The following is a 19,892-nucleotide window of genomic DNA, read 5'->3' as shown; positions in this document are numbered from 1 at the left end:
AAATCTCGAAATCGAAACCCATGTACAAGTGCCCTTTCTACTGGAAATAGGTGAGAGTAAAGAGGATGGTGTCTTAGCCTCACGAGCCAGGTAGTTTGGGTTTCGGACCAGCCCAAAACTTGATCAGGTTTTAACATCTTTGGCCTTCAATGACCTGGGTTATGCATCGGAATTATTTGCAAAGTTTGAAAGACAGAATTCAAAACCTCACTTCTGACTTTATAAAACCAAAATCTATGAATTTTTTTGAGTCCCCATGATATAGTCATTTTATTCACTGGCGTTCAGAAATGGTTATACCAAATGCTCTTAATATCCTTTCCACATTTAACATCCTAGATTTCTATAAACTTTATTAGAATGACTGTCAGGACATTGTGGACCAGAAACATGAATAAGCAGCTAAGTTCTACATATATTCAAGAAGTTCTGGTGCTATTTACTACGTAGCATATATCTACCTCCAATAAAAGAGGCAGCTGCTCCAACAGAGATTTAATTTTGGTTTCTCACCAAAGAGTCAGATGCATCAAAAGAATTAAATCCTGATTTGGCAAAGATATTGGTAATAGCATTCTTACATGATTGCTACTTCATGACTGACACTGCTTTAGGCACTTCACTTACATTACCTCCTGAACGCTCCCAACAATGCTGTAAGAAGGGTACAATTAGCCCCATTTTTACAGAGGAGAAGCCAAGAAAAGTTAAATAATTTCCCCAAGCTTGCACCACACCCAGGGGCCAAGCGAGAATGTGAACTTACTCTGGGGGCACTTCTGATCACCAGGCTGTGCTAAATCCACCACAGTCACTGTACACGGAAGGAAAATAGGGCATCTCAAAGCTGGGCTTCAGGCAAGTATATTGAAAAACTAGGGGAAAACCTATTTTTTCTCACCTTTTATTTTTTCTTCTAATTGATGCGCCTGACTAGACTCTAAGATGTGCAAAAGCTCTGCATAATACTCAGGATCTGTCTTAGGGAACAATTTGTCACCTGGTAAGAGGTGAAGCTGGATCTGACCCCAGTCAGAGAATGTTCTGAGTTAGTTCCAGTGGCCCGCGTTCTCTAATAGAGCAGCTGGTCGTGATTCATGAAGGGGGCGGGGGGAGGATCAAGCAATAACTTCTTTGAAAGATGTTCACCTCTTCTTTCAAATGCAACCAGAGAGATTATTATGACAGTGTCTTCATAACTAAGCATTTAACGTGAGCTCAGAGGACCCTGCCTTTAAAAACGGAGGTATGAAGATACAACTTAAACATACGCGTGTTAGGTAGTGCATATCAACCGATGATACTGGGGCGGGGGAGGCACAAATCCGTGTCCTTTCCTTTTCAAAGTTAAAAGCAGTGATTGCAGTGACATGTGAGTGTCAGTCAGTCAGAAAGTGCCACACGATGTCTCGTGCAATCATCTGCCTGACCTCAGCTCTTCAGCATCTTTTGCTCTTGGCACAGAGCTGAAGACCTCTTGTTGCACAAGCTCTTTTGTTTTTGTAAGGCTCTGACGCCTGCACGTTACTTTGGAATATCCTAACAACAGACTAAGCTTTGCCCAAAGGAAGACTTGACCTCTTTCCAATGTGAATACGAAAGGAGAGGTGTGTTTTAAAGGAGGAAAGGAGTACTTTGACCACGCACACACGAAGCGAGGGGAGGTATAGGGTTGTAAGACCTCACCGTGCTGGAGGTCTGAATGAAAGGAAATGAAAACGGGAGATCGTGACCAGCAGGGAGAAACATGAGGAGCTCAGATAGTCATAATGGAGCACCTTATCAAAAAACATCACGGATGAAGTTTATAAGGCAGCGCTTCCAAACACACAGAACCATAGTAAAATAGACAATCAAAATATTCAAGTAGTGTAGAGATAGAAACAATTCACGTGGTTGCTGCTCTCAAAAATCTTGCAATCAAGATACACAAAAGTGAAGTCAGGGATAAACAAGTTCAAAAATTGTATAGGCAAATAAAAGGAACTTTTGAATCCAGCTAGTTAACTAGATGAATTTAATTTTAAAGGACAAATAGCCTAAGGATGTACACCACTAGGATGACCGTGAGGCTAGCAACTGTGAGGCCTTGGCCTGTTTGGCCTTGGATAGCTTCCATCAGCAAGGCCTCCTGCACCTGAACTGCTTTGACCATTTCTGATGCAGGACACAGTCCGGGGAGTGTATGCAGCTCAGCAGTTGGGTTGTGACCTGGCCCCCCTCAGTATATGCAGCAGCAGTTGCTGAATTAAATGCAGTCAGATTCACATTTTCTACAGTAAATTTTGGCAGTCAGAAGGGATTGAGTCCTATTAACTCTGCAACTTAGAGAATCCTTTGGTAAAAACAGATATTGCCCCAGAAATTGGAGGGGAAAATTACTGTATTATTATTTTCTGTTTCCAGTGGGCTGATACTAAATCCACCTGCTCAAGTTAAGCTCCGTAAGAACACACTAGGGTTCTTTATTGCTGAATCTGCAAAGGATGTCAAAAGGTAAATTGTTTTTTATTACTTTAACGGGGAGAAAGTCCTAAAGCGAATACAACTTAATGGCAGGCAGACTGAGTCAGCCCCGTGTTTCTTTAGTGTGAAGCCTCACATAAGTCATTCTTGATTTGCTTTCATTGTCCAGAGCCTTCTTTTACTGTGCCGTCTGTCACAGTGATGTGTGTACTCCCGAGCTAATTGGAAAATGTAGCTGCAAAAGCAAGAATCCTCGGCACAGGACAGGTAACTGCACTTTCTGTCTGGCTGTCCTCAGCCCAGCTTCTGGGGGCGTGGCCAAGGAAAGGGGAGGGACTCTATCTCCTAAAAGACAGTGTCCACTTGAACTTGGCCAAGAAGTGGCAGATACTTCCCCACTGGGCATCCAAGACCTGAGAATCAGTCTTTTAGAGCTGGAAGAAACCTTACTAGTTCAACCCCTTCACAGGCCATGCAAATGAGCTCCGAAAGAGATTCAGTAATTTTGTCCAAAGTCACATAGCCAGCTGGAGGCACCTTCCAAGTCAATTCCAGACATGCTGATGATTAGCCTGTTGCTTTTTCTCTACGTCACGCAGGTCTTCCCACCTTCAGTCTAAAAGTTCAGCCTGTATCTGACTGCTTCATTGGGTATAAGGATACCCCCCTCATGACCATTTCTATTTTTTTTTAATTTTATTGGGATGTCTTTGACATACAACATTGTATGAGTTTAAGGTGTACAACATGATTTGATACATTTATATTGCAATACAATTGCTATTGTAGCATTAGCTAACCCCTCTATCACCAGCATAATTATCATTTCTTCTAGTGTTGCGAACAAAACCGTTCCTTGAGTAGTCTGTTCCTTAATGGATTGTAGGGAGCTTAAAATGTACTCATTCTGGCATAGTGATGAAGAAATGAAACTTTCCCCCTTTGCTCAAGCTGAACTCGATAGCTCACCAACAACCCTTACCACTTAAAGCAGGAAGAGAAAAGTTGATCTCGAGCATTCATGATAACGTAATCACTTCTGGTTTGAAACTTAGTCTCTTCCAGGTATGTTAAGATTGTTTGGGTAAAATCCCAGTGTTTCAGCATTTAAACTTAATTCAGAATTTGAATTTCCTACCAGGGCTCTCCTTCTCTCTAAGGTTCTTCTCTTCTCTTCTCCCCAGTAGTATTCTGTCTAAATGCAGGAGAAAACTTGCCTAACCATATGGTATTCTCGTAGTGGGCAGCCAAGCATCCTTTCATGAGAGTCCTCCTTACTGGTTCCTGAGGTCTGTAAGTGTCAACTTCTGTGACCTCTGCACTGGCAACCAGTGACTCTCTTCCTCCTGGATTTAGGTCACGTACTGTCGTTTGTTACTGAAATCCATCGTCCCTGCCGTTGCCTCTGGTCTTTTTTTTTCAGATAGAATTTTCTTTTTAAAAAAAATTTATTTATTTTTTGTTGAAGTATAGTTGATTTACAGTGCTGTGTTAGGTTCAGGTGTACAGCAGATTGATTTAGTTATATATGTACATGTATATACATATATATACATGTACATATATATATATTTTCAGATTATTTTCCCATATAGATTATTACAGAATATTGAGAATAGTTCCCTGTGATATATAGTAGGTCCTCGTTTATCAATTTTATATATAGTTGTGTGTATATGTTACTCCCAAACTCCTAATTTATCCCCCTCACCTTTCCCCTTTGGTAACCATAAGTTTGTTTTCTATGTCTCTGAGTCTGTTTCTGTTTTGTAAATAAGTTCATTTGTATCATTTCTTTAGATTCCACATATAAATGATATCATAAAATATTTGTCTTTCTCTGATTTACTTCACTTAGTATGGCAATCTCTAGGTCCATCCATGTTGCTACAAATGGCATTATTTGGGTTTTTTTTATGGCTGAGTAGTATTCCATTGTATATATGTACCACATCTTCTTTATCCAGTCATCTGTCAATAGACATTTACATTGCTTGCATGTCTTGGCTATTGTAAATAATGCTGCAGTGAACATTGAGGTGCAGGTATCTTTCTGAATTATGGTTTTCTCTGGATACATGCCCAGGATGGGGATTGCTGGATCCTATGGTAACTATGTTTACTTTTTGAGGAACCTCCATACTGTTCTGCATGGTGGCTGCACCAATTTACATTGCCACCAGCAGTGCAGGAGGGTTCCCTTTTCTCCACACCGTCTCCAGCATTTATTGTTTGTAGACTTTGATGATGGACATTCTGACCGGTGTGAGGTGGTGCCTCATTGTAGTTTTTAGCCTCTGGTCTTGAGGTCTACAAAGTCCCCTTTTCCTTTACTCCTAGTCTTTTTATTCCATATGTTATTTTGGTCTCTCTGCTCTGTGGGATTTGTCAGTCTCCCCACATTCGTAGGTGTGCATGTCAGGATGTGGGAACCTAGGTGGTGCCCTCAGGCCGTCTTCTGCTTAAACACACACGTGCCGCCATCAGCTCTTCTCTAGTCGTCTTGCACTGTTACTAAATACTCCTCTAAGTGCGCCCACCAGGATCCATATGAAGAGGGTTTTCCTATGGATTTTCTCCCCTTACACACCATAAAATTATCCTATGTTCCTTGTCTCACCACCTGTCACCTTCCTGAGACACCAGGTGTGTGTGTTGGTTGGGAGGGACTAAGTGTTTTCTCAGGGGTCCAGGCTCTGTCATTTTTGGTTGATAGCTTTATCGAGATATAATTCAAAAACTATGAAGTAAATACCAAATCCTTTTAAAGGGTCCAGCAATTCAGTGGGTTTTAGTATATCAGCAGATTTATGCAACCATCACCACAATCAATCTTAGGACATTTCCATACCTCAAAAGGAAGCTCCATACCCAGCAGCAATCATTCCCCGTCCTCCTCTCCCTGGCAGCCACTAGCCTACTTTCTGCCTCTACAGATTTGCCTCTTCCGGTCATGTCATAAAGAGGGGGTGATACAGTACGTGGCCTTCTGCATCTGGCTCCTTTCACATAGCCATGTTGTAGCATGTATCAATACCTCACTTCTTTCCATGGGTGAATAATGTTCCATTGTGTGGATACACTTCCTTTTGTTTACTCATTCATCTGTCGATGGACACTTGGATTGTCTCCAACTTTTGGATATTGTGGATAATGTTGCTATGAATATTGGCACAGAGATATCTGTTTGAGTTCCTCTTTTAATTTTTGTGTATACATCTAGAAGTAGAATTGCTATATCAAATATTAAGTCTATGTCTAATTTTTTGAGGAACCACCATACTGTTTTACACAGCAGCTGCATCATTTTACATTCCTACCAGCAGTGCACAAGAACAAGAGTTCCCATTTCTCCACATGCTAACCAACACTTATTATTTTCCTTTTTTTAAAAAAATAATAGCTGTTCTAATGGGTATAAAGTGGTATCATATTGTGATTTTTAGGTTAATTTCCCTAATGGCTACAGATATTGAGCATCTTTTAATAAGGATCTTATTAGCCATTTGTATATCTTCTTTGAAGAAATGTCTATTCAAATCCTCTGCCCATTTTTAAATTGGGCTATTGTCTTTCTATTATTAAGTTGCATTAGGTCTTTAAATATCCTAGATACATGTCCCTTATCAGATATGTGATTTGCAAATATTTCCTCCCATCCTGTGGTTTGGCTTTTCATTTTCTTCAAATAATTTGAAGCACAAACTTTTTGTTGTAGCAACTCTGGACACCAGGGGTGGTATTGTCATTTCTTGTTGGGTTAGTGGGTTAGTGGCTTGGCTGGACTATTTCATTGAACTCTATTTCCCCTGCGGTGTGAAGCCTCTGGTGTTGCCCGTCAGAGAGTACAGCCTTGGGATGCACATAGTCACCCTGGGATGACAGTGGTTTTAACTGGGCTCTTTTTAATTGTCTCCTTTCCTGACTCTCTGTTAAGCTCTCTGCCTCTGTTGGTATCACACCCAGCTCTTAGGCTACACTCATTGGCTGCCAGTGACTCTTATTATTTTTGACAATACCCTGAGGCATATATTGCTTTACAATATTATCCAATTAAATTTGAGCCCCTTTGAAGGAGTAGTTTCTGAGGCTAGTCTGAGGTTTGTTCTGACCCTGAGAGAGCACTTATTAGCTGTCTCTTTCCTGGTTCACTATGGTAAATTCTGGCCCATGGTTTACCTTGTTGCTCTCATGGAACTACCAGCATCCACTTAATGATTTGCCACCAAAATCACTATTGTTTTCAAGAACATCCTTGGACTTGAGCTTCTCCACACTCTACTCCAAGTAAAGCCAATTCCCTTGGGAAGAATATCAGAGCTCTGTCTTGTAGTGGCCTGCCTCTCCCTCTGGGCAGAATCTCTGAGCCACTGCCCAGGAGCTGTGGGGTAGAAACGGTCGTCCACCTCTCTGGAATTGACACATCTGCTTTTTGAGCGGGTCTCTGGGCAGTGGCGGTAGCTTCTGGTCTTGGTTTGCCTCTCCCACTGTAAAACCTTGGCCTTGGGTGTGAGCTGGGATGAGGCTATTCAGTGCTCCATGGTTTTCACCCTGTGATGCTGGGGCAGGGCCTCTGCCCCATGAGTGAGAGCTGTGTGGAGGAAGGGAGCCTCCATCCTCTCGGTTGTACTCACCTGAAACTTAGCCTCTGCATCATGGGGCTGGGAGAATGAGAAATGCTGGTGCCCTGCCCCTCCCCGAGACACACCATGGCCCTTGCCTGGAAGCTGGAGGGAAGGGTAGCTCTGTATTTCCAGGCACACGTACCCAGAATGGAGCTTCTGTCACACTTAGTTGGGGTTGGAGGAAAGGAAGCCGTTTGTGGCTCAAGTGCCTGTGGCTCTTGTAGCTCTTCCTAAGGTTTGGTATAATTTTTTGAATAAATTGTCTACATTTGCTACATGCCTGTAGGACAATTTCTAGAGATTTTAATTGTGCTTGTATGTGTGTGTGTTTCAATTTTCACTAGTTACTGTTGTTTCATGGAGGAGCAGGTCCATGGAACTTTTCATGCTTCCATCCCACATTCCGAACTAAAGGCTCTATGTTTTTTTTTTTTCTTTTTTTTTTCTTTTTAAAAGGAATTCCTTTATTTTTTTTATTTTTTATTTATTTATTTATATATTTTTGGCTGTGGTGGGTCTTCGTTTCTGTGCGAGGGCTTTCTCTGGTTGCAGCGAGCGGGGGCCACTCTTCATCGTGGTACGTGGGCCTCTCACTATCGCGGCCTCTCTTGTTGCGGAGCACAGGCTCCAGACGCACAGGCTCAGTAGTTGTGGCTCACGGGCCTAGTTGCTCCGCAGCATGTGGGATTTTCCCAGACCAGGGCTCGAACCCGTGTCCCCTGCATTGGCAGGCAGACTCCCAACCACTGCACCACCAGGGAAGCCCTAAAGGCTCTATCTTAACCATATCTATTTTCTCTGACTCTTTAAATTTTTTTGTGAAAATCTAAGACAGTTTTGGGCATAGAAAGAAACTATTCCTATGCCATTTCCTGAAATCCCTATTACCTAGAGGGCTTGCAACGGAACGCTTGACTCTAAAGAATACTGTTAATTAAATGGGCTTCAAGAGCCTTTTTGGGGTTCAAAAGTTAAACATTGACTCTTTTGCATTCTATAACAATATGAATCATTCTTTTTTTGTAATTTATTTATTTTTGGTTGTGTTGGGTCTTTGTTGCTGCGTGTGGGCTTTCTCGTTACGGTGAGCAGGGGCTACTCTTACTGGCAGTGTGAGGGCTTCTCATTGCGGTGGCTTCTCTTGTTGCGGAGCACGGGCTCTAGGCATGCGGGCTCGGTAGTTGTGGCTCGCGGGCTCAGTAGTTGTGGCACACAGGCTTAGTTGCTCCACGGCATGTGGGATCTTCCTGGACCAAGGCTCAAACCTGTGTCCCTTGCATTGGCAGACGGATTCGTAACCACTGCGCCACCAGGGAGGCCCAATATGAATCATTCTTGAGGCAATGGGTGAGGCTGACTAAATGGAGAAATGTCCCATTAAAGAGATGTGAATAAGAAAGAAAAAATAACACATTAAGAGTATCGTCTCATTACACATATCTTTATCCCATATGAAAATGCAGCATTGTTTCATGCAGTAGACATATCCCTGTAAACACAGTGTACAAATCAAACTTTTGCACGTAAGTTATACACTCATATGCATGCACTGCTGTCAGTCATTTTGCAAAACAAAAACTTTTATAAATTGAATAATCATTTAGCTGACTTTTAAGTGTGTTTTCGTTATAAATATTTTGAAGCAGGAAGTTAGTTGGTCTAGTATAAAGATGGAAAGGTTTTTGTTTAAAGAAGAGACCTCTGCATTCATATTTGTAGATATGCCAAATTTCACCCCCTTCTATAACAGGTAATTTATAGTATCTAGGGAATCAGTAAGACTTTCAATTTATAATCTGACGTTTGGTCTTCCCCGGAACCTTTCATTCTTCTCATAATAGAATCATTTTTTTTTTCCTTCTTGCTCCATACTGATCCTCCATCACCACTTTTACTACATCCAGGACAACTATAATTAATCTGGTACCAAGATTCTTAAATAGCAGGCTCTGAGTGAGCCAGCTGTTCTTACTTCACTCAGCCAGACGATGGCAGCAGAGTACCATGAAACACTCAGGGTCTGGTAGCCAGGGGAGTGGACTTGTGTGTGAATTTGAACCTGGAGAGTTAGTTCTAGCCAAAAATGTGCCAAAGAGGACATCATTGTAGAAGGGGACTACTTGGCCTTATAGATTTAAAAGTCATGATAATGTCTTGGAAATTCTCCCAGAGAGTTAACTTTCTAAAAGGACTAAGGAACTTATCAATAGATGATAGAATAGAAAATTTACTGACTTAGAGATAGTTCAGATTCCGGGTTGAATATTTTACATTTCAGAGTCAGATGAAATGTATCCCCGGTCCACTCCCTTTAAATAATTATCTCTTCGTTGAGTTAATTAAGCTTGCTCAGTCCCACCAACTTCTTCCACCTCCTGTACTCAACGAGAAGTCAGAAGACTTGAATTCTGACGGCGGCAGTGCCACTGATTGACTGCGGTTTAGGGAAGACACATCACCTTCTGGGATCTCAGTGTCATCCTTTTGAAATTCAGCAGTCCTCATCACCGCTGTGGCTCTTTTCAGTTCTGATGTTCTATGATTTATAATCCCTCTTCTTTGATCACTTCCTTTTTTTTTTTTTTTCTGAATAGAACCATACCAGAGGTTCTCCCCTTAAGTTCATAATCTAACATTTTAGAGAGGCAGCAGGGTGCAGTGGTTAAAAACGTTGGATTCTGCATTGCTCACTTACTTCTTAGCTGTGTGATCTTAGGCAAACTATTTAAGCTCTCAGAGTATTTCAGATTTCTGTAAAATGTTGGTGATAATATTACATATCTCAGAGGGTTAAATGAGAGTATTAGTAAATAAAGAATATACAGGTTGAGTCTATTCATATAGAAAGCATTAAGAACAGTTCCTGGCAAATAGTAAATACTACCTATATGGTAATTATCATAGAACCCGTGGGAACACAAACTCAAAAAAGAATCTCGTTATTTTTCTCATCAATGAAATTCAGATGAAATAAGAATTGGCAGAGAAGTCCTGGTAGATTACACTTATTTGAACCCATTCCCCAGTGTGTTTTGGATCCAGAGCATGAAGACCATGCATGGTAGGGCCAGCCTTAAGAGCAGGAGGAATCATATGTAATTAGATAAGTTACTGGGCAGAAACTTTCCCAGCTCCAACTCAACAGTTCACTGCCTGCCATTTCAGCACTGAATTCTCTAACACCTAAGATTTTAGAGCGGTGGTCCTCAACCAGGGCAGGGAGAAGCACACACTGGTCTCTGTATGTGATGGCGTGGAGAGTGGGCAACGGGAGAGTGGCCTTAGGAAAGTTGTGTCCAAATTCCCCTAATCCTCACCCCCTGAGAAAGGCTTTAGATGCCTTCTTAAAATGTTAATGTTTGTGATGGAGTCACGCGTAAATGAGAGGGGAATTATGAAGAGGAAATTGGAAAGAGGGCGTGAAAAGGGGTCAGGGATGGGCAGAAATGATAAGAAATAGCTTGAATAGGAGGTCCAACCTGAATTTATTCTACTTCATAGTTTTCTTTAGGTTTGGCCTTGGGTCATTTTTTTTCATCAGCATCCCAGACTAAGTGACCTCTTTAAGAAGGGAGTCAGCCCAGCCAATGTTCCCTAGGGATGAGCATTCCTAACCTGGAAGGTTGAGCTCTAACCCCCGCAGTGAATCTGCCAGCTCTCTAGCTTGGCTCTCCTCCTGCACCAATGGTTATAGGTAGCAGAGAGAGCAGAGGTGTTCCTAAATGCCTCTTCTTCTCTAAAGCAGGGCCAGGGACCACATGTCCATCCAATTCCAACAAAAAGGAAGACAACCTGATAATAGTCCACAAAGACCATACACCAGTATCTTGCATTCCTGTATTCACGACAGTTGCCATTGTTCTTGTAGTCAGTCCCACCGCTGGTGGTGCGGCTTCATTTTCTCGAGTCCTTGGTGTCCATCTCCACTTTGGCCGTGGCCCTCTTTATTTCTCATCCCGATGATGATAATAGCGTCCTGGCAGGTTTCCCTGGATCTAGCCTCTCTTCATGCCAATCCGTGCCATCTTTCATGGCTCTAAGAATTTTCCTGAAGTTCTGACCATGAACAGATACGTAAATAAAAAAATAAATAGATGGATGAATGTTATCCCTACTTTTGCAAGACGAAGGCATCGGCTTGATCTCTTGTCCTGCTTCTTCTTCCGCTCCTGAGAGGAGTGTTTCTTATCCAGGATACATGGTATCACTTCTTAGGTGTGTCACAAGGACTGGTAGATACTAAATTTTGCAACAATTGAGCTACTTAGTAAATTGGAGCAGATTCAGAATCAGCCAAATAAGGCAGGAGTTATTTTCACTCATTTGGGCTGTGATAAGATTTCCTGAGGGAGAGAGGGGAGTAGCATTATTGCTCTCCATATGGAAATCGTGTGTGAGGCGTGTCTTAATGTGCAATCCGATCACGTGTGCCAGGAAAGGAAAATGGTTGCCTGTAGCTGTCAAGGAAATCACTTCTTGAAGAAAAGAGAAAGATAATCAAGATGCTGGCCGTGCATAGGACTTTAATTTTTTTTTTTTTCAGTCACCCACAGGTCTTAGATGCCATGTCTTTTTTGATGTCTAATGCTTTATTCGGAAACCCTCTTTAGAATATCCATAGAGAAGAAGTCATAGTAAGCCATGGCAAGCCATTAACAGTCTGGTTAGGGCGTCAGGCAAAAATACATATCATTTTTCCCTTGCCTAAAATATGAAAACATAATTACTTGGACACTGTCAGCTGTAGCTAAATAGATTAAAATATAAATAAATCAAATGATCAAATGCTCTTAGAGTAAAATCAGAGGAACTTCAATTGCTTATCTACTGCCTTGAGAGAAGGGGACTTTACTTCCTAGTTTTATTTTATTCTTTGGTTTTTCTCCCAAATGTTTGAAGCAGCAAAGAAACTGGGAGAAAGGGCAGTAATTGTTGCACTTTCTTAACAGCCCTCTCTACAACCTGGTAGAGAGGACACTTTCAGACTTTTTTGCGAAATTCATTAGGATTATAGAACTTAGAGTTGAAGGAACCAAAGAGATCACGTGGACCAGTTCTTTCCCCTTCGGGCAGCCAGCAGCACACAGCCAGAGCCTCCACCCATCCCCACGAGACTGCGCCTTCCAACCCCCGTATCCATGGACGTACTTCCATAATCATGAACGCTTCCAACATTATGCAGGTCATTCATGTGTTTTCAGGAGAGATTTTATTAAGGACACAAGGGAAGATTCAAAGCTTTATTGAGCAAAAATTTCTCAGGGTTCATACCTAGCACTCACCTCACCCACATGTCCCCTCCCACCTTTTCTTAATACCTGGCAAATGTTGTTGGCTGGAGAGTGAGGCTCTGAGAAAACAGAGACTTCCCGAAAGTTCCATTGTTCCCAAGCCAGTTTAGGCATGTTGCCTTTTGCATTCCACAGCTCAGTTTCTATCACGAGTACTAAGCCGACTAGCCTTTAAAGACTGACAGTTGGTAACACGCTAGTCCTCGCTTAGATTTTTCTTCAGAAGTTCCCTTCCCAAGCCGTTCCCTCCAGGGCAAAAGGTAACCACAAAATAAGGAAACATCAATCAACCTGAAAGCCCCATCAAAATTCCATATGTAAGTGAAGGCTTCTGAGGATTACAGATAGGGAGCAATCTTATTCCATACTTGGCTCTTACTACACCTGTATGATGCAATTACTGCTGATTTAAACCGACAAATCACATATGCAAAGGATGTCCCTCTTCTTCCAAAAGTGTGTTTTGACTCAATTGATATTTTCTGCAGATTAAAATGGCTTAGAAAGAGTTACATCAAAAGAAGAGGGATACCAAGATGTTTCTGTGGCTCTTTTCTGTCTGCCATTGTCCAAAACTTGGCTCGCTGTGGGTTTAAAGGCTTGTTCCAGAGGAACTCCCCATTCTGAGTAGTCTAAGTACAGAGAGATTCTGAAATTGACACAGGAGGAAAGGTCATGTCTCTTTTCTCCACTTAGGTGGGCAAAGGAAGAGGAGTAGCAGTGATGGCTCCTCTGACTCTGTCCATCTCCTCGATGACTTCTTCCCAGGCAGTCTTCCCATCTCTGATCACCTGGCAATCAGGTTCAGGCAAGCAGATCATGCAGGGTTTTTGAATAGTGAAAGAAAAGCATTTAACTTCCAAAGCATCCTTTAGAATGTTACTTTTCATCACAGTACCAAGTGCCAATTCTTATTGAGCAAGGATGGCTTCCTAGCCAAGTGCGTTGAAAGGATTCCTAGGTTAAATCTCTGTTCTGGAATAAAAATGGCGTGATGGAGTGTCAACATATGGGTGCAGGAGGCTCAGGTGTCAGCTTTTTTCCATCTCAAAGCAGCTTCGTGTTGCTCATTTAGTGTTGCTCACACATTCTTGCATTTATCCTCAACAATCACCCTTTGAGGTCCTAGTCTTCTTCCTATTTTGCAGATGAGAAGATTATCTGCTTTTGTGTTATTTCCAGATGTGGAAATTCACAAATGTTTTGAGACATATCCCAGGTAAGATCAAGATTCTTCAAAAGTTAAAATAAATAATAAAGGAAGCCTTGAAGGAAAAATGAAGTAGAAAGAAGCAGTATCCAAGGAGGATGAATTGCAGGCTGACCAGTATCTGCAGAAGGGAGTAGGGGCCTTGTATAGTGATCTTTTCTTAGAGTCCTGTAGTGGCTGTAGACTGCTGGCAGCCGAAAGGCTCCCCAAATGCTATACTTCTGGATGAGATGGGAAGAATGATGGATTAGAAAGGTGCAGAATGGGTAAGAAAGTACTCAGTAGGTACTTATTTTAAGGATACCATATGGTATTAACATCCTCACAATCATTTTCACCCACTCTCTAACTCTGTAGGAGGAAATTAAAAGAGTTTTCTACAAACCATCCTCTTAGGACTAGTCTGTAGCTGAGGGTTCTCAGCCTCTCCGTAGTCAAGGGGCTAGAGCTCTCTCAGCCAATAGGAACAGTCCAGAAATCCCTTATGAAGGGGTATTATGCCAACTCACCAAGATGGCTATGACATTGCAGGGGCAACAGTCATGGTGATGAGAAACAACGGAAGGGAACACTCTGGTCCCAAAACACAGGACTCCTACCCAGCGACACATATGAGCATGGCTAGCAACTTGAGCTTTACCACCAGGTAAGAGACGCAGAGAACCCTGGTCCTCTATGTTTTTTTTTCTAAGAATCACTGGGCAATAAAAATTTGACTTAAACAGGAATATTTGCTTTATCAGCTCCTATACTGACTAATACAATTGTTCCTCACCAACATGAATTCATCCCAACTTCTCCCAATATGACTGAACTAAGCAAATATACCTCCCACAACATTGCTGAAATAATTTATACTTACGACAGCCAGAGGTTATGCACCCAGTTTTCTTTCAGATCACCCTCCAGGCACTCAGGAAATGTGGGTGAGGGCAAAATTTCAACTCTTCCCCCATGTTTTTTCTATTATTAATCCATGCCTTATTTCCAACAAATTGTTGATGAGATTGCTTTCGGTTTTTAAATCTGCAAAATAGGGCCAACAAATTCTTCCTCCCCTACTCTCTTTTCCCTTCATCTCTCTACTCCAAGATAACCCCGATTAAGCAGAATGCAGGGTTGGAGGTGAAGAGTGTGATCTGTTTATTGAATAATTTTTAAATAGAGGGTTGATCTAAAACTTCTGTCACCCCAAATCTTATTGTGAATAACTCTGTCATGTGTTGGCAGCATTTCAATTTAGTAGCTATAAAATACCAGGAAAATCTTTCATGATTGAGAATTGTGATTGGCAATGGGTAAGTACTGTGTCGTCTTCTCTGGCATCCCACAACGTTCCATGCAAACGCTGGCCCTCCCTAAGCTGTGCGATCTTGGGTAGCTTGCATTACTTCTAGGTGTCTCAGTTTTGATATCTTAAATGAGTATAATGGTAATGAATACTCTGTAGGTTCTTTGTAATGACTGAATGAGATGAGGTATTTAAAGTATTTTGCTTGATTCCTGACTGAGAGTAAGCATTAAATGTTCCTTACTATTGCAGTGATCAATTATTGTATCTAGGAAGATGTACGAGATTGGACTGAATATGTAGTAGGCGCAGAGCCCTCCAAGGATGTGTATTTTGAAATAAGTCCTTGATCCTGTTTTTGCTATAATTCACCTCTTTCTTTTAATGCATGAAGGATCATGCTTCTGTTTAACTGACGATTCTGGATGGATGGGTCTGGTTAACGGAGGTTTTGCTGTACCTGTCCAGCAGGTGAGGCAGGCGTCAAATATCTGAGCCACCAAAGGTGCCACCGCTTCATGTGTGTGCTTTCTAAGAGGAACACAAAAATCTAGGAATTATATTTTCTGCCCTTCCCTGCCTTCCATTCCAGGATTTTATGAAATCTGAGTGGGATAATCTGTGGGAAGGGAGGGAAAGGATTAACATCTGTTTGGAGGAAAGGTTCTATGGAATTTCAGGAATTTTGCCTCACTCTTAATGACAACAGAACAGCTAGGGGTTAGCATTGGGATTTGTAGATTTTTCTTTCTTTTTAAAATGGTTGGTAAAGAGCTAAGTATTGAGTAGCTCTGTGTGCTAAGTAGGCACTATGCTTGGTGTGCCCTTAGATGCAGAAATCATGTTTCCACCCCCATGCAACCTAGTTGGGTAAACAAGATGAATTCAGATAAATTAAATCAGAGGCCAAATGAGGCAGCATCCCTTCCAGTGCTACACTGATGATTCTGACAGCAGATCAAAGAGGAAGAGGTCAATGGGGGCTGGGTGGATTGTTCCAGAATGTTTCCTGTAGGAAGTGAGATTTGGAGAAAGGTAAGAGAAAGGGAATCTCAGTTCCTGTGGAGAACGTAACACGGGCAACGCATGGGGAAAACATGGAGCCTTCCATGTACCGAGTAGCCTGACTAGAGGTGTGGATGCGTGATGGAGTGAGAAATAACGTCTCAGATTTCTCAAGAATATGTTCTTGGTTGTTGGTATTGTGCATGTGTGTGAATACATGCGTGTATGTTATGTTCCGTTGATGCAAAGTTGTTGCAAAACATGATTCCAATCTGAAAAGTGTTTTGAGACTATAAAGATAACATATGTGGTAACACATAAAATGCTCCAACCATGTTTATGCTTTCATTTATTCTTTCCCTTGTCTTCTCTGTGATAAGAGAGGATTAGCAAGTCATGGATAATCAAAACCCACAGAAGATCCTTAAATGCAATTTCAACCATTGAGTTTCACTGACTTTTCCCACCATTCTTTAACACAGCTATACAAACAAAATCATTTAACTTACTGATGTTTTCCCCATTTTTTTTAATCCCTTTATTGTCTATGATAAATAAGGAAATGGCCTAAAGCAGGCATCTAAAAGGAGAGTTGGTCCAGATGGCCTGGTCCATCTGTAACCTGGACCCATCAGCCCTCTCTATGGCTGGGGGATCCCTGAATATGCTTTAAAGCCCCTAAAGAAGGTCAAAGATAGTGATAGTTTCCCATCCAGATCATCTGTAAGGATGATGCTTATTCACTTGCACCTCTTAATTCAAAAGCAAGACAGATTCTCATGAACTACAGAGCTTAAAAAAAACTAATCAAAGCCAGACTGCTGATGAGATGGTCGTATGCACGTTGACAGATAAGTGCTACTTGTGAGTGAATTTCTGTGATATTTCATCAAGGGAGTGGTCAGCTCAGTTGTTTGAAATCCAGTCTTAATGGGATATATGACAGGTACTGCTCCCACTTGGGACTACAGAATAGGGTGGGTTTTGTTTTCTGGTTTTGGGGGGTTTTTTGTTGTTTTTCTTTTTGTAGGGCAAAGATATTCCAGCTAGCAAATTAGCAAACACATGTCCTGAGTGACAATCGCGAGTGGTAAAATAGACTTGATGGCTTAATAGAGACAAGTAGGCATTATTGGGGAAAAAATGTAATATGTGTGGTAGGCGCTATTTGTGATCCATTTTTGATGTGTTAATAGTATTACATGCACTCCAAAACCAGCCTACGATTATTTATAGTTTTGCTGACAGTGGGCTTGGTGCTTTTAAAGATGTAATCTTCAGGCCACTAGTGGGTTTTCTGGTAAGTTCAGAAACTACTATCTTCTATTCTTAGTACTCGAAGCAGTACAGACAGCCCTAACTTAGGTGAAACTTATAGTCCAATATTTCATTGCATCCCTGGTATCTTTCTTTTCCCACAGAATAAGCAACAACAAGCAACATCATATAAATAGCAGTTTGGGTCTCAGACTAGCACACAAAACTGTGTTTAATAGATGGTGGTTAAATATGTATTCATTGAGCAAATAGATAAATGCTAGTTCTGTTCACCAGCATTCTGCGTCCTTAAATCGAGAGGTCATGTAATACGAGAGGGGGAAGATGAGTATTTCCTCTGACTTTTTTCAGGGTGATAAGCTTAGACCTACACCTATGCAAAATGTGATGATAAATAAAAATGCCTCCCAAACCCTCTTGGAGCCCCTTTGCCCTCACTTCCAGTTTCTTTACTGTGGCCACCCCACTTTGGGTGAGCTTAGGAAAGTTCTGACCATTTTACTGTTGTACAGTTGTTGACTATTCTCTGTCTCTATCAAAATCCACTTCTTCAGGAAAGCCGGTTTTGATTAGATATTAGAAAGAAAACATTTAAATACAAGTAACTCATGTTGTGACTGGCCAGTAACACAGCAACCACACTAAGTCATTCAGTATTTTGAAAAGTGGGTGTTTACAAACTCAAGTGGACATGGGTAGATCGCTAATCAGTGAACCAAGGAGAGGCAGAAATTTCCAAGTAGTGTCTGATAGATCTGGGTCAGGAGAGGAAACCAATTCTAATAGAAAGGTTTGTCTTCTTTGGGAATATCAGCCCTTCCGTAGAAACCCTCCCTCTGGGTCTGCCTAATTCAACCCTTACAGACTCTACTGAAGCCTAAATAAGCTTCCACACAGTTTCCCTTCCCACTTTGTCTCTGTGAAACCTGTGACTAAGATTGCATTTATAGCATCAGCTTTGTCTTCATACTGCCCCGTGTCCTTTTAGAGATACCAGAGACCATGCATAGTATTTTGTTCTCTCTTTCCTGATGTCCAGCCCAACCTTAGCTCTTTAAAAGGCAAGTGGCCCATCAGTACCGGCCATGAGCATTGCCCCACAGCAGGCATGAGCCCTAGATCACCACCTTCCTTAGCCTTTAGGCTTTGATTTCCTCATCTTCAAAACAGAGATAACATTAGAACCGAAATAATTGAACTGTTATTTGTGAGGATTGAATGAGATAAAACAGATTAAATTCTTATCTAGTAAAAATTGAGCAAGTGAAAAAGGGTTCCCTGGTTGTGTCTCTGTGCCCCGCCCACCACCTCTGCCATCATATCCCTGGCTCGTAGATTCCCATGCTTCTGCAGCCAATTTGTTTCTCATTCAAGGGGAGAGGGCTTGAAGTTTAAGACCTTCCAAAATTTCATGCACTGTCTACAGCCCCCCATCCACGGAGTGTCAGCTCAATGGAGCAGATCAACAGGGTTTTCAGTGAAGATACCTAATGTGGTACTTTCCACTGGCACACTCACTTTGTCTGTCTGTTGCTTGCCATTTCCCCTCCAGAACACTCTTTCCATGGCGGTTCCAGCTCCTTCCTTAGCTCTTTCCCAGCGTCTTCCAGCTGATCCCACGGCAGTCTTCAGTTTCTGAGCAAATTACAGTCCATCAGAAGGACTGCCAGGGCATCCTCTGCCAGGCATGGCTCCTGGGACATCTGTTCCTACAAGTTCTCACTTTCGAGTACTGTGCCCCTTACACACACACACACACACACACACACACAGACTGATGTTAGGGAAGGAAGCTGAGCCCTTCTTCTCTTTCTATTCTCAGCTCTTCACATTTATTGAATTCTTTGCCCCAGATGATCCAGGCAAGAGAAACACCATCTTTTAACCTCAGTGATGCCTGAACTCCTACTGAGGACCAGCTTCCAGGGTCTTTCCAGGGGGAGAAGCTTGGATACGAATCACCATACATGGTTCTTCTCTCTCCACATCCTATCTGAGCTTTCTGCAGAAACTAATCAAATGAGATGATCTGAGCAGGTACATTTTTTTCCCCTTTCTGCCATATTAAGCTTTTAAAATAACTTTTCCTCTAGACAAGCATAGGCTTTTCTGTTTGAGTACAGTATGGCCCACGACCAGTAAGTCAGAAGCAGTCTTTGATTTTTTTCCTTCATGCATGCTTATTGAGTATTCTCTTACTGTAGGATTTCAAATCATGTTCTAGAGTCCATGTTTACTTAATGCCGTATAGCCAGTATTTCATCTCCCCAAGTTACCTTTCTCCAAGAGTCCAGGTAGCACTTATGTTCCCAATCCTATGGTTTCCTACCTTACATTTCAGAACCTCTGAAGATGCCTTCCTCATTTCAATTGGTGTTATTTGGATACATAGGAATCACTAGCAGGGGTGTATTTCGGCCATGAAGTTTAGTTAGCATCTTCATCAAGTCTCAATTAACAGTTCAAAGAAAACAGTAAGGCAAATGTATCTATGTTCAATTATAGGTATAGATACGGGGATAGGTATAAAGATAGACACAGACACATCTAGAAGTGCTATTTTTAAGTACCACGAGCCTGAGTTCCAAAGACAGATGAAAGAGTTAGGGTACCAGGGAATAGAAGAATAAAAGAATAAGAATAAGGAAAGAATTAGTAGATGCTTTCTTTTATATCCTCTAAATACCGCCCTTCTAGTTCTTGTCCTGTACCTATAGGCAGAAATC

The 19,892-nt window shown here is 41.7% G+C and overlaps 1 protein-coding gene across 1 annotated transcript in view; it reads left to right on the top strand.

Moving 5' to 3' along the window:
- The window catches only part of KCNU1 (potassium calcium-activated channel subfamily U member 1), a 189,781-nt gene that overhangs the window by 88,704 nt on the left and 81,185 nt on the right, over nt 1-19,892 (top strand). The window contains exons 19-23 of the mRNA XM_082444418.1: nt 2,407-2,496; nt 2,636-2,918; nt 10,960-11,070; nt 13,531-13,601; nt 14,083-14,238. Coding sequence (XP_082300544.1) covers nt 2,407-2,496; nt 2,636-2,918; nt 10,960-11,070; nt 13,531-13,601; nt 14,083-14,238 — 711 coding nt within the window. The remainder of the gene's footprint in view (nt 1-2,406; nt 2,497-2,635; nt 2,919-10,959; nt 11,071-13,530; nt 13,602-14,082; nt 14,239-19,892) is intronic.

The sequence above is a fragment of the Balaenoptera physalus genome (assembly GCF_965194825.1).
Source record: "Balaenoptera physalus genome assembly, chromosome: 21".
In the NCBI taxonomy this organism is placed as follows: domain Eukaryota; kingdom Metazoa; phylum Chordata; class Mammalia; order Artiodactyla; family Balaenopteridae; genus Balaenoptera; species Balaenoptera physalus.
This window is presented reverse-complemented; position numbering and strand designations above follow the sequence as displayed.